Source organism: Triturus cristatus, chromosome 1_2 (genome assembly GCF_964204655.1).
Source record: "Triturus cristatus chromosome 1_2, aTriCri1.1, whole genome shotgun sequence".
Classification (NCBI taxonomy): Eukaryota; Metazoa; Chordata; class Amphibia; order Caudata; family Salamandridae; genus Triturus; species Triturus cristatus.
In genome coordinates, this window is record NC_140580.1 from 1,104,615,535 (window position 1) to 1,104,629,961 (window position 14,427).

General features: G+C 45.0%; 1 protein-coding gene across 1 annotated transcript in view; it reads right to left on the reverse strand.

Moving 5' to 3' along the window:
* The window catches only part of SLC2A6 (solute carrier family 2 member 6), a 196,115-nt gene that overhangs the window by 108,016 nt on the left and 73,672 nt on the right, over positions 1–14,427 (reverse strand). Inside the window, exons 2-4 of the mRNA XM_085613733.1 lie at positions 8,306–8,468; positions 3,234–3,440; positions 1,896–1,995 (exon numbers count right to left, since the gene is read on the reverse strand). Coding sequence (XP_085469859.1) covers positions 1,896–1,995; positions 3,234–3,440; positions 8,306–8,468 — 470 coding nt within the window. The remainder of the gene's footprint in view (positions 1–1,895; positions 1,996–3,233; positions 3,441–8,305; positions 8,469–14,427) is intronic.

The window sequence follows — 14,427 nt, forward strand, 5'->3', positions numbered from 1 at the left end:
TTGAAAGGGCTCCAAAAAGTGCTACCAGGCCAGCCTAGAGCTACAGTGCATGTGCGCGGGCACGCGCGCCGCGCTTGACGCGATTGCTTTAACTTTTGAAACAAGCATTGTCATAGCCAACAGGTCTCGCTTTTGGGACCTTATAAGTATTTAGTTATGCAAATGTTGCATGGCTAAACACTTATAAGGTCCCAAAGGCGAGACCTATTGGCTATGCCAATGCATGTTTCAAGTGCGAAATGACTGCTGTAACTCACAGAAGTACTTTATTTACAGTCGTAAAATTATTTACGTGCGTGAACTTTTTGTGTGAGCAATTCCCTTTCTGTAGGTGAGGGAGGGCCATTCCGGTTTAGGAATGCCTTGGACGATTTTGAGCTCATTTACCACAAACACACTGTTTCAGGTAGAGACAGACTTTTCTAACACTTTATTCACCTGGGAAATTGCTGGAGTTACATCCCTGTCACCGACAGGAGTGAAAGGGGAAGAGAGCAGCCCCCTAAACCCACTGGTGGTATAGGGAAAGGGGTTTCTCAAAAGGAAATATTCTTTAGAAAATTTAAAAGAATTGAAAAAGATTGCGTATGTGCACTCTGTTATACATTCATATGTGTGTTTTCACTGCAAAAAGGGAACTGACAAAACGTTCTCATAGCGAAGCCTGAAAAGCTGCAGCTGATGCAAGGTTTACCGGTGTGGCCTGGAATAGCTCTGGCAATTCCAAACAGTCGGTAATCTGCACCCAAGCGAGAACATGAGGGTGGAAATGGTCAACTGTTTCAAGAATCGAGAAACAATTTTACTTTTAAATAATGAGCCTTCGGAGACCCCATATAAGCTTCACTTCAATGTCATTAGTCAGTGCAGGGTCGGTGCGCTCAATATATTTGACTAATCCACTTGGTACATTCAGCAATAACTTTGGGGTCTATCTCCGGAGTAGCTATTACTTTAGATGGAATGGTAGGGCTGGGTCACAAGACACAAATTTACAACCACTGACTGTTGTGTGGGACAGGAAGTATTTTTCCCAGACCTAGAATTGACTGAGGACTGCCCCTGAGAAGCCTGTTTAGCTATCCCAAAAAGACTTTAAGGGGCCGATTACGATGGAGGTCGGAAAGCCTCTGACCGATGGTTTGAGGCTTTCCAACCCCCATCGTCGGTTTCACTTCTGACGGGCTGATTATGTATCAGCCAGTCGGAATTGAAACAGGCCGGTAATTCCGGCTGGCTTCCGATGGGCTCAAGAGCCCGTCGGCCAGTCGGAGCCGGCTCGTATTCCCAAAGGGCGGGCCTTTCCACCCTTGGGATTACAAAGCACGGTTTCTGGCATGGTTTCCATGCCGGCCTGTCAAACATGTAAACCATGTCAGAAAGCGTGTTTGGGGGCCCCCAGCAGGGCCCCCTTCTATGTGCAGCCACCGGTTAGGGGCTGAGGAGGCATCTATTGTGCCCCCTGTTGATCCCTGCACCACGTGGCAGGTACCATGAGGTGCCTGTCACTGGGTTCCGGGATGAACTACATTTCCCATTTCCCTAAAATAGCATGCATTACGGCCGGATTACGGCCGTAATGAATGCTCCCATAGAGAAATGTCGGAATACGATAGAACAGTTTTCAGTCGCATTGTAATGAGGGGGCGGGACCGCCGACAGGAGGTCGGTCCGTCTGTTTATGAGATGGTGTCGGATGGGCATCGTAATCGCCCCCCTAAATATGGTGTCCTTCATTAAGATATCAACAGGCGCCATGAAGCTTTGCAAGTTTGCATAGATACATACAACAAAAAGAACATCCTGTCCGTGTTGGTGAAACCTCTAGTTATTTAACCTGGTTCTTTTACCAAAAGGAGAAAACAAAGGGTTCGAGCTTCAGTTATGATACTTACCTAAGGCATAAAGTACCAGGGCTCCAGTAACTGCCATGATCTGGGGACAGGCACCCAGGAATCCCCGAACACCAGAATGAGAGATCTCCGACACATACACCTGTAAGTAAAAATTAGATCGTCAGTGTGATACCCATGGAGCACCATTACTTGGTAGTGCTGACGGACCTGCTTAATTCTCAAATTCTTTTGCCAGCCTAGAGTAGACCTGGCCATGATTTACTCTATCCTGCAATGCTGTGTGAGATCTCCTCTCCCCACCTGCATGGTCATATCCTCTGAGGATAGTTCAGTGCACTTGAAGACCAGATAGGTCGAATTTGGCACTTAGGTACTAACATTTGTGATTTAACGTATAGTCTGTAGGAACTGTGGGCGACCTGGGTGGCTCAGGGGTGACACACCGCAACAGCAGCTCAGCTATTATGCTTAAGCTGATGCATAAATGAGTGTCGCTCTGTTGAGTAATAGCAACATCTGATGTTTCAGTGTCAAGATGCCTAAGAACATTTGGCTTTATGCAAGCCTATGATCAAAAAGATCATATTAGGTGAAATAGTAATGTACTTGTTATGAAGTACCGAACATGCCAAAAAAATGATGGCTACTCTTGCATGTGCATCCATATTTATGCACATTTGCACGCATATGTACGTGTTTAAATGCATAGTCGGCCATCTTGGAAAGGTGTTTGCTATAGTTTATATCAGCAACCAATCCGGAATGGCTGCCTGTGGGTGTATACTTGCATGCACATTTGTACACAGATACTGGGTGGCCATCTTTGAATGTTTTTCCATAAACTATAACATATAACATACAAAGACCTTGTCTTTTCAAGTGCATATGAGTAGACACATGGACAGCCACCTTTGAATGTTTCTTGCAATAAAGTATAAGATAAAACCAACTACACCTCCACACTGGACTCTACCCATATGAAAGTTACCAAAATGTTCCCCGCTCTTGAAATGGCCAATATGGACTACATATCCAACTATAAGCTTTTTTCCACTTGTTTAGACAAGATTGCTCCTCTTACCATAAAGACAATATCTCCAACAGGTAAATCTGTCCATTGGTTTAGTGAAGGTAAGCTTTTAAAACAAAGAAAACCAAGGAAGAAATCCAATGGAGAACTAACTACAATGAACACGATAAGCATACTTCTTTATGATGTTGATCTTTTTGCATACATGTGATTTTTGTGTTTCCAGTTGTTGATCCCAATAGGAACACAGTTGATAGAGAGAACTCATTTCTCAAATACATTTTGAAGGCAGGTAAAGTCTAAAAGTCCTATCTGGATTCAATGGACACACAAGCAAAATGTCTTACTGGTATGGCAGCAGAGGTCAAGCCCCCTGCAAAGCCTGTCAGGATCCTTCCAAGGAGCAACATCCACACGTGTTGGGCTCCGGCCATTAGTGCATAGCCAACAGCAGAAGGGATAGCAGAAAACATAATGCTCAGCTTGCGGCCCAAGAAGTCATTCAGAAACATGGCACTCAAGCCTCCAATGATGGAACCCAATGCGAACACAGACTGTGGAGGAAATAAATGAGATGAGGCACTGTCAGCAGCAGGACAACACATGCTGACAACAGGATCACAGAGGTCAGCATTCCATCCACAAGAGTCAGCATTACAATCATGCAGGACAAAATAACCACACAAGTTAGAAACAAGATACACTGCTCAAAAGTAAGCACCACAATTCAAAGCAACAACTACATAAATTAACAGAAGAATTATCAATGTCAGTAAGCAAATAAGTCAGTAACAGAAGCACTCTGGTCAAGAGAACAGTCTAAAGGATGTCAACGCTTTTAACTAATAAATTAGAGGGTTTATGTGACGAATCGGAACCGTGTGAATCCTAAAGGAAATGGGCCATTGTGCAAAACAGAAAACCTGCACGGGACAAAATTCAAGTCAAAATCATAAAGGTTTATTTAAATTTATAAAGGAATCATCTCAACAGAAGGCAAAATAGTTATCTAGAACTAGGAGGATCTAAATTTCCTGATGTGCAAGAAGGTCCTTGGCAATGAGAGGAAAAATGGTGGTCACTATTCTGCATCCTCCCTAACTGTACAGCAAAATCATAAGGCAAAATTGGCCAGACTTAACAAAAGTCCTCGCTGCACGGAATCTACCCCTGCTTAGGAGTCCATTGTTGTTTCGTATTATGTCTCCTAATATGTGTTGGGCCAAGGAATTCACAAAAATTGGAAAAGTGTGTCCTCACATACCCCCCTGGGTGTAATGCTTAATCAGTCACTGCATCCCAGTCACCAGCACAAATTCTTGTGGTGAATGGGGTCCTCATTGAGGGGATGGGTAAATGTGGAATCAGGATCTAGAAAGTCTAAAACATCCAGCGCCCTGATCCTGAGGCCTTCCTTCTAATGGGAGTAGGTCTAAGGGATGATTAAAACCTGTGGCGATGCAAAGGACTATCTATTATTCCTGTATCTGAATAAGTCAATATGTTCAGCCTGTATAGTGGTGCTTAAAAGGTCCTCCGCTTTCTTTTGGACCCAGATCCTGGTGTAGAGTGCTTTCCCAACTCCTCTACTCCAAGCAGGTACATGCATTCGTCAACATGCACACTATGCCTATCAGTAAAGTCCTGTGGGACAGCGTTTGCTGGAGGTGCAAGATTTATTTGCTCCTGTTGGTATGTGAAATACTTAACATAGCAATTACTAAAACACATGACTAGAGACATTAACAGAACAAAAATTATAAAAATGATTAAAAAAATAAATGAACATAGAGAGAAAATAAATTCTTTTCATGCTTGCAGTAACTATTTGTAAACAACATTTCACACTTGTGAAGAGTGCACACATCAAACACCTGCAAATATGTGGGGTTAGTGCAAATAGTGCATAGATTCAATCACACATCATAAGGATGTCTTAACTTAGCTTAAACTACTGAGGGCCCCATTTAGAAGTTCGCTGGGCAATCACACACTATGAATTAATAATGCACATTGAGAGCATGATCAAAAAGCCAAAGGCAAATGGTAGGCTGGAAAACGGGAATGTGTCCAGCCCCACAGGTCTCTGGCACTTACTTCTTCAAAAGTATTTTCCCTCTGGATCAATAAACATGCTTGTCAAACCCTCCGAATGTTAATCATTTCAGTGGCAGTACCACGCTTAAAAGCATTTCTCATGTGGCTCTGGTCGGAGTTTCTGTGTCACGTGGGACATGTCCCATCTACAGACATAGGCTCATAAAACCAAGGGGCATATTAGCAACGAAATTTTTTTATCGCCAGCTATCGCTGGATTTTATCGCCTAAATAGCGCGTTATTAGCAACGAGTATCTCCAATGCGATAATTAATCCAGCGATAGCGGCGAAATGCCTGTTCATCGCATGGAATCCAGCGTAAATAGGCCAGCGATAGGGGAATGCTTGCTGATATGCCCTGGTGGATTCAGGCCCACAATCCACCTCCCATTGTGTAGATAGGTAAGAAGTGTTCTGAGCAGGTGTTAAAATTCCAGCGATGAATGCGATGAGCGCGACTTATGTCATCGCTAACCGGGTCCGGGGCCTCATTGCTAATAGGGGGTAGGTCTGTTAGCGGACATTTTTGTAGACTTTGGGTTGGGAACGCCTACTTTGCATGTCATTAGCGATAAATATCGCTGACATGCAAAGCGGCACCCAACACGGTCGCTTTTGCCATGAAGCTGTCGCTAACAACTGTTAGCGACAGCTTGCTGATAGAACGATAAAAATATCGCCACTTTAGCGGCAAAAAGTGCCGCTAAAGCGGCGATATTGCCCTTGCTAATATGCCCCCTTGTGTGGCAAGATAGGGTTCTGTCAATGAAGTCAAAGGAATGGCTGAATCATTTGGGTGTGATCTGCAACCAGGGTATTTTATCATTAAGGCCATCAATGAGTGCTCTCAGGCGATGTATTCACTGTTGTTCCTTATTTAGTAAGATTTGTAAGGTGTTATTTTGATGGCCAATTGTTACTTTTTCGAGAACCTCCCACTTAGGGCCCGATTCTGATGCGGTTAGGAATTCTTCCCGATTGAATTGGTTTGGAAATGGTTTCCGACCGACATGGATCGGGAGAGTCCGACCGACCGAGTATGATGCATCCGGATGGGAGCCTATGTTCCTAACAGCATCGTCATCTGGTCCTCGGTCGGGGAGACACGTTCCCAATCCGATTCGGAAGGAGCAAATGCCGTTAGGAGGCCTTCCTAACCGCATCTTAATCGGACCCTAGATGGGAATGCTTTCCTAACCGCATCGGAATCAGGCCCTTAATATTATTTTCTGTATAGTGCTTTAACAAAACATTATTAGTCATTTTTATCGAGCTACTCTTCCACCTTATATTACTGCAATGCTCACTGATTTTGATAAGTATTTTGCTTAAGGTCATCCCCATGTACCTGAGGCCATATGAGCAGATTATCACATAAATAACATTTTCACTGTTACAATTAGTGTGACCTCTAAGTATCCTTGGTCTTTCCACGCCAGTATCGATCTTCTTTGCAATACCTGTAAATGGGCACACGGAGCATCTGCCAGAGGCATAGTGACCTGTTACATGCCATAATCACCATAGTGGTCCATCATTTGTAGTAGGGGTGACTCTGTTACTGGTGTGCACCACCCTACTCTGATACTTCGGCCCCGTTGATGGAGAACAAGGGGAGACTGCAGGCATTTCTGACCCTCCAAATGATACTCCCATGCTGTCTAATGATTTTAGCGACCTTCTTGGACATAGATGAAAACGCAGTTAAACATGTCAGTCTGTCTGGTTGCTCTCTTTGATGTGCTTCTACAAGAGAGTACCCTTTATTATTAGAAGCCTGGTTCTTCACTCTCTTAGTTATTTTCTTAGGGTATAGGTGGGCTGTAGGTTTATCAGTTGGAACATCTGCTTGTTGGTTAAATGTCTTTAAACTGCAGCAGTTTCGTCGGACTGGGAGGTATTGTACAAAGGGAAGGATTTCACATGGAGACCTTGAATGGAAACTATCAAAACGTAAAAGACCGTTTTTATCAATTGTTTTTTCAAACACTTTAGTTTCAAAGTGTCCTTCGATCACCTCAATTTCCAGATTCAGAAAAGCAATTATCTTCAGGGAAATAGTGTGAGTGAATGTGAAAAAAGGGGCCACAAATATTTACCCACTCCACAAACTCCAGGGCTTCTGCTTAACTAACTTGACAAATGACAAGTACATCACCAATGTGCCTCTGGCATACCTTTATGTGGTTTCTGAAAGGATTGGCTTCAATGTGTATATATAGTTACATTCAATTTGATGGACATACAGGCAAGCTAAGTTTGGAGCATAGCTGCCCCCTGCGTCTGGTGGTAGAAAGTGGTATCATAGGAAAAAACATTTTCCGTCAAGGCTATCCTGGCACATTCCATGATGAAATGTACCAGAGAAACCATATCCAATATGGACCTCCTAAGGATGCCAATCTACTATTTCTAGAGTTCTTTCTCTGGGGATGCTGGTGTAGAGTGCTTTGATATCCATAGTACTGAGCAGATCACTGTCCTCATTAATGCTGGTGTCACGTAAAATGCTTTAAGTATGAGGACATCTTTTTCACCAGTGATCTCAGAAACCAATCACAAAATTGAGAAAGGTGATCAAGTTGATCCCCAAGACTATCAGACTGCATGGTGGTGAAAACTAATTCTGTGAATTTTAGGCATGCAATGGGATTGTGCTATCCGAGGTTCTTTTGCCACCAGGAATTCAGCTTCATGTCCGATATTCCTTCCTAGTACTAAGGCTTCTTCAGTGATACTCTGATTGATAGCCCTGAGTACATCATATCCCAGAAAAGCTTGCTCCTTTGCAGTATGGTAAATATTGTGCACAATATGTGCTCCCATCAGTGTTGACTGTACTCACAAATTGTGGACTGCATGTACCATGAAGCAAAGGAGCAAACTGGGATATAATATAGTGTCTGGCCTCACCCTTTTCCCTGTCCAAACTGATTTTTATGACCTCATCTACCATATATCACACGTTCCTAATGTTCCTTTTTGTAGAAATTGCATTCTGGCCCATTGATTACATTTCATCCGGCCCGAGCCCTAGACTACATCCAGTTTCGGAGAGTGTATGGCCCAAGCCAGAGATTCTGGCCTGACTGCTGACATAAAGATAGGACTCATAAATGACCTCTGTGAATACCAAAGGTCATAAAGTTAGACTTGTGTCTCAGATTACCTTTGTGAATCAGGCCTAATATTGGCAATAATAGTCATGGAGGACAATATTTTTTGATTAGTCTAGTATACAACCCAAAAGATTACAAATGACTTATATATTCTTCAATGTGAGGTCAGCAGAGCTGTGTGCTGTATATGTACAATTCTTACTCCAAACCATGACGTTTCCTTTGACGTAATGTTGATGATGGGGTCTCTGTTGTTCTCCAACGCTGGGATGACGGGAGATGGGTACACCAGCGCAAAACCAAAGTTGAAAGCACCCAAGACTGCAGCAAAGGCCGCAACAAACAACCTCTTATTTTTGAGAGTTCTAAAAAATAAATTAAGAAATAAATATTATTGTTGCAGTAGCTGCAGAAAAAGTAAACTTTCAATTGGAGGACTAGTTTTCAGTTTTTTCACATATAGTAATATTTAAAAACAATAAAAATAGTAATATAGCAAACAAATGTATAACAATAATAAAAGCAATAATAAGAAGAGCCATAAAAACAACAATTAACAAAATTAATAATAATAACACTAATTATTATTAGTAGTATTATTTGTGTTATTATAATTGTGTATATATATATTTATTTATATGTGTAAGAAACAGTTTTTTTGTTGCAGATGCCCCCTCTCTTTTTGCCCCCTTTTACCTAGGAGAAGCTGATTTTTTTACTCAAAAAATGCACAGAGGCCTGCTAACCAGACCTCAGTGCCAGTGTTCTTTCCTTAAAACAAGGTGATGTTTTCCTTTTTTACAACAAGCCAAGGGCTTGAGCACCCCTGTTAGTCCCAAGTAAATGGTACCCCTGGTACCTAGGGCATGAGTACTAAAGAGGATACCCTAAGGGCTGCAGCATATCTTATGCCACCCTAAGGGACCCACTCACAAGTTCCACACAGACTGACATTGCAGACTGCGTGACATGGTGCCAACCATGAGTGAAAACATGACATGGCAAACTCCCATCCCAAAGTCACTGCATTGTATATATGTAAGTCACCCCTACAGCAGGCCTTTGAGCCCTAAAGCAGGGTGCATTATATTTTATGTGAGGACATTTCTGCATGAGCAGATGTCCCCTGGAATGTCTAGTTCTTTTTCTAGATATTGCAAATGAACAGGAAAGCCATCTTCAGGTATATACTAGGCACTGGTCAAAATGAGTTCCCCAGCTAAATAATGGCTTTGATTAAACCTATGGTGTTTGGTATTACCTTGTCTTAATAAATCCATACTGAAGTTAGTATTTGTTGGAAAACGAGGCAGCATCTGTGAGGCCTGCACAAATAACATGACTACATTTGTCCTTCACTGGGAACCAAACACCCAATTGTAGCGATCGACTCTCAGAGGGTAGCGTTGCAGAGCAGTCTGAGGCTTACTCAAGGGAGGTGGTGTGGGCTAGTAATCGACATTTGCAGGTGCGCCAAAAATAACACTCAATAATTGATTGTCCAGTCTGTACTTTGCTTTATAAAAGTAAGAGTACATTTATTAAACACACACACTACTCAATACTATGCATCAATTTACAAATAAACATAAGCTGTTGGAATTACTTTGTGACATTGCATAACATCTCCACCCCTCCCGCAAAGCGGGGGTGGGGTCTAGTACCACCACTCCCATGTTTGCACATCAACTTGCCCCTAATGCAGATAGTTGAACATAATCTGGAGCGAGGGCCCTGCGCACTGGCACCATCCCAGTGGCGACCCACTCCATTACCCCAACAAGCGTTAAAAAGGGGTAAACCTGCCTTGGTGACACATGACCCTGACTGAGCATCTCATTCTGACCATAAAGTATGCACCTCTATATCTTAAGGGCTAGCAGTCTAGGCTCTTCACCTAAGCGCAGCAGCAAGAATCCATGTTTACGCACACTTTAGAATGACAGTACTCATCACCTTGGTTGATCATTTGAATGCATTGCAATTACAGCCCCCAAAGGCATCACAGATGAAATCACAGGATTGCTCATATTCAGCCAGACACCCTAGCAGGACTGTCTGGCAACATAACCCCACTTGGCTTATGATATCTTCTTACACATGTGACTTACAGTCCCTTCAAAAGAAGTACTCCTGGCAACTACACTTCTCCTGCAGTGCACCTCTTCACTTTAAAAGGAATCACAGGTAAAAGCATGGGATTACGTAGATACAGCCAGACCCCCTAGCAGGAAGGTCCAGCAACATAACTCCATTTAGCTTAACATCACCTTACACAGGTACTTCACTTTACACATGTGACTTTCAGTCCACCTAAAAAGAAATAACCAATAGTAAATGCATTTCGGGGCAATTACACCACTTCACCTCCAGGGGATGCACTTCTTCACACATCTCCAACTCAGCCCTTCACTTCATGATGCACTTCTCTACACACCCTCAGCTGTAGAACAAAAGTTCCAGCCTAGAATGTGTTTAAATGCTAGCTGGGCCCTTGAGAGGTAGTTTCCTTTAGGTCCCCATGACACTGAGGGTGAGACTTTTCTTTGTGCTGGGGGGGGGAAGACTGCGCTTCTCCAGCAGCTCCCCCAGCACCTTTTCACAAGTGAGGGTGACCCCCCTCCTCTGGGGGCCACAAAGCACCAAAACGGCAGATTTCTTCGTGCTGGGGGGGAAGACTGCACTTCTCCAGCAGCACCCCCAGCACCTTTTCACAAGTGAGGGTGACCCCCCTCCACTGGGGGCCACAAAGCACCAAAACAGCAGATTTCCAAATGCCTGGCGAGGCATTATGGGGCGCTTCATGCTCCTCTTTACCAGCCCCAGCCACTGAGAACACTCTCCTCTGCCCTCTGGGTCTCTGAGAGGGTAGATTCAGCAGTGTGCTGTCTTCACTGGATCCCTGCGCCAGCCTTTCGTCTGGCTCTCCTTATGGGCCTCTCTTCTCCCTGCGCAGAGGCCCCTGCTTCTGTGCACCAGTCCTGGGCTCTTCTTCTGGTGCTGATAGGGTCCTGGGGGCAGTCAGGGGGTCTCTCCTTCCAACTGCCCATTGCGCCAGGCTCCAGCACCTTCAGCCTCAGCAGACCACACCCCAGAGAGAGCGTCTCTTCCTGTGCAAGCACTTTTTAAAAGTTGAGTAGGGGGCTGGCAGGAAGTCTTTGTTGGTCCTATCAAACAGCGACACATCACGTCCCTGCCCCTGCTCCCTCCCTCCTTGTCCAGCCTCTGGGTTTGTTCAAAATGGCGTTGTCCAGGGTCTCTGGCCACAGGTCTGAAGCTCCATCTCCCCACGCTGCCTTCCCTCCTTGGTGCAGCCTGGTGCCTGGCACCTAGTGATGGATGAGCCTGTAGCTCCACCCATCATCTCTTCATGGAGAGGAGGCCCTCGCTTGTGGAAGAAAGGTTATCAATCCATCCAGCAGAGGTCAGCCCTCAGCCTGGGTCTGGTCATGGCTGGCTCAGAGAAATATGACAGTTCTGGATGACCCAAAAGCAGTACAAATATGACTTTGGACTCTGCAGAATACTTATATTCACATTAGCTACATTGGACTTAAGTGTGTGTCTAGAATCTGTAGGCCTAATGGAAGTTAATCTAGCCAAGGGCCCCACATTCCCATAGGGGAGTAATGAAGTGAAAAAACAGTAAGACACACTGACTTTCCCTGGCATGTTTCTTTCCAGTGTATAAAGCCTATTCCATGTCACCACCCAATACTGCATAAGTCCTGCCACACCATTCACTTTGTAGCTGCTCCTGGACTGCGCACGCTAGGAATCTCCCCTGCACAGCCCGTACACGTGTGCACACGCATGCACACATGTGTCTGCATGTAACCAGCCCGGTGTCCCTTACTCCAGCTGCTGAACAGTGGCCTGGCCAAGCCAGGTGAACACCAGTAAAATCCCTATGCAGTCTCTTACATCCTGAGTTCACTGTGGGTGAGTCCCAACTTATGAGGCTCCCCCACAGTAAAAGCTCAACAATTAGGTGCTCAAAAAACGAAAAATCCGGGCGGCCCATAGTGTCAGAACCACCTTTTAACAGAAGTGGATTTTGAAAAAATCCATACTGATACCAGTAGTAGATCTGTTAAGACATGCACCCAGAGGGCACCTTAAGGGTGCCCCCTGAAAACCTCAGCCTCTAGAGTGGTTTGCTGATTGGTGTAGACCAGCCTGCCACCACAGATTGGTTTCTGACCCCCTGCAGATGAGAGCCTATGCTCTCTGAGGGCAGAAACAATTAGGGGTGGGCAAAAAATACCGCTCCGCCGGCGGAGCTTGCAATGTTCCGCAAAGCTCTGCGAGGTGACAAGGAGCAAAGTTTTCTCTGTCACATGGCTCACCAGTGTTAAGTTGGTGAGCGTGAGTGAGAACAATCGCACGCTAGACCTCCTCGCAGCACGATTTTTCAACAGGGGTGGTTGCAGCAAGTCGTGACCTCTCACATTGCGAAATCTGTTGCTCGCTTTGAGGAAGCTGCCACTTGAGTAGAATATCTACTCGAGCTCCAGAAAGAAACAGCGCCCACTGGTGCAACGCATAGTGCTGTTCACAGTGATTTTACAGCATGGGCGAAACTCCCAGCACTAAAAATCGATGCGAGCAGTTTGACTTCCACACTCCGCTGCTCGAGGAACTCTGCGGAGGTTGGCAGTATTGTTTTTGGAACTTTGCAGAGTTCCACAGAGCAGAACTTCGTGAACTCCCCCAGGCCAAGAAACAATGCCTGCTCTGGCCAGAGGTGTTGTCACCTCTTCCGAGCAGGATGGCTGGTAATCAGCATAAATGAAGGCAGGAGGCTTCAAACGCCTCTGCTGCCTTTGATATGTGGCATCGACTTCCCCCAGACAGGGGAAATATCACCCCTTCCCATGGCCATTTGTCACCAGGACAGGTGGTAAAATTAGCTCGTCAGAAGGCATGGTCACTATCAGGCTAATTACACTCCTAAAGTGGGCTACCTGAAGTGAACATGAAAAGTCCAATTCCACAATCTTGGATTCTGGTGAAATTAGATACACTGGGTTATGTCCACTCCCCGTAGGAAATGGTCATATGGGGTGCAGCCCCCCAAAGGTGTAGCCCATTGACTACTATGCTAATCTCCCCTCAACGCCCCTAAATTGAGATTTAGGTGGCACTCCTGACACCAGGAACTCCAATTCGTAGACACAAGAAGAAGAGGACAAACAAGAACTGAGGAGCAGCTGCGGAAATTTTAGTGCCAAACCCTACCTGCTCCTGTCCCAACAATTGCAACCAACCCACTGTGCATCAGCCAAGAAACCCAGTGGACTGCCAGCCCTTTGCGAATTGCCAGCAATCTCCCGTAAAGTAGAGGAGCTACTCCCTACAGCCTGCAGGCACCAAGCAGTAACGTGCGGTCCACCGTTTGGTTACCCCCCAGTTTCACCAACACAGCAGCCACCCAGAAAGAGGTAGTCATACTCCAAAAGATCAGATCCATCTCTACAGCAAGAGAGAAGATGCCTGGACCAACCGGAGCTGAACAGCACCAATACTAGGGGTATTGGACCCCTTGCAGCAACCAAAGCCTACTTGCGTCCAATCCGGACTGCAATGACATCAGCACCGCAGAGACCCACTTCAAGAGTGGCCCAGCTGTACTGTTTTTCTGCACTCAACCAGCAAGACCAACAACTGTGAGCACTCCTGAGGCACAAGCCCAGCAGAACTAACCACTCTACAATCGAGCGCGCCAACCCAGATGCCCAAGAACTGACTGTGGTGTCCTTGCTTTCAGGGCCCTCATGAACCTAGCCCACTGTTGGGAGCTCCCAGATTTGTCCCCCACTGTAGTCTATATCTAGGTGCCTCCTCCCTCTCTCCTTTGGTGGAACACTCAAGGCTACCAACCCAATCATCACCTCTGCACATCAACGCTCCAGGGCAGGTAACGACTAACTGCTGGTGGTTCTTTTGGGCCTTGGGCCCCTACCACCTTATGCGCTGAAGGGAATCCCCAGAAACATATTGCAAGTAACTGTATACAGTATATGCGTTTTTCCATAGGAAAGCATTACAGTGTAAAGACGTATTTAAGTCGACATTTTACTTACCTGTAAAAATCAATAACTCAAAGTACTTACTTGATCAGAAGTTCTTGGTGTTGAAATTTATATAAAAACATGGTTTTTTTCTAAACTGGTCCGATTTATTCTTGACTGTGTATCTCATTTATTGCCTCTGCAAGTTCAACAAATGCTTAGCACTAACCTTTGATAAGCCTAAACTGTTTTCCCACACTACCACAATAGAGAGTATGTGGGAGTATTACTTGTGCCTCTGTTAACCAAT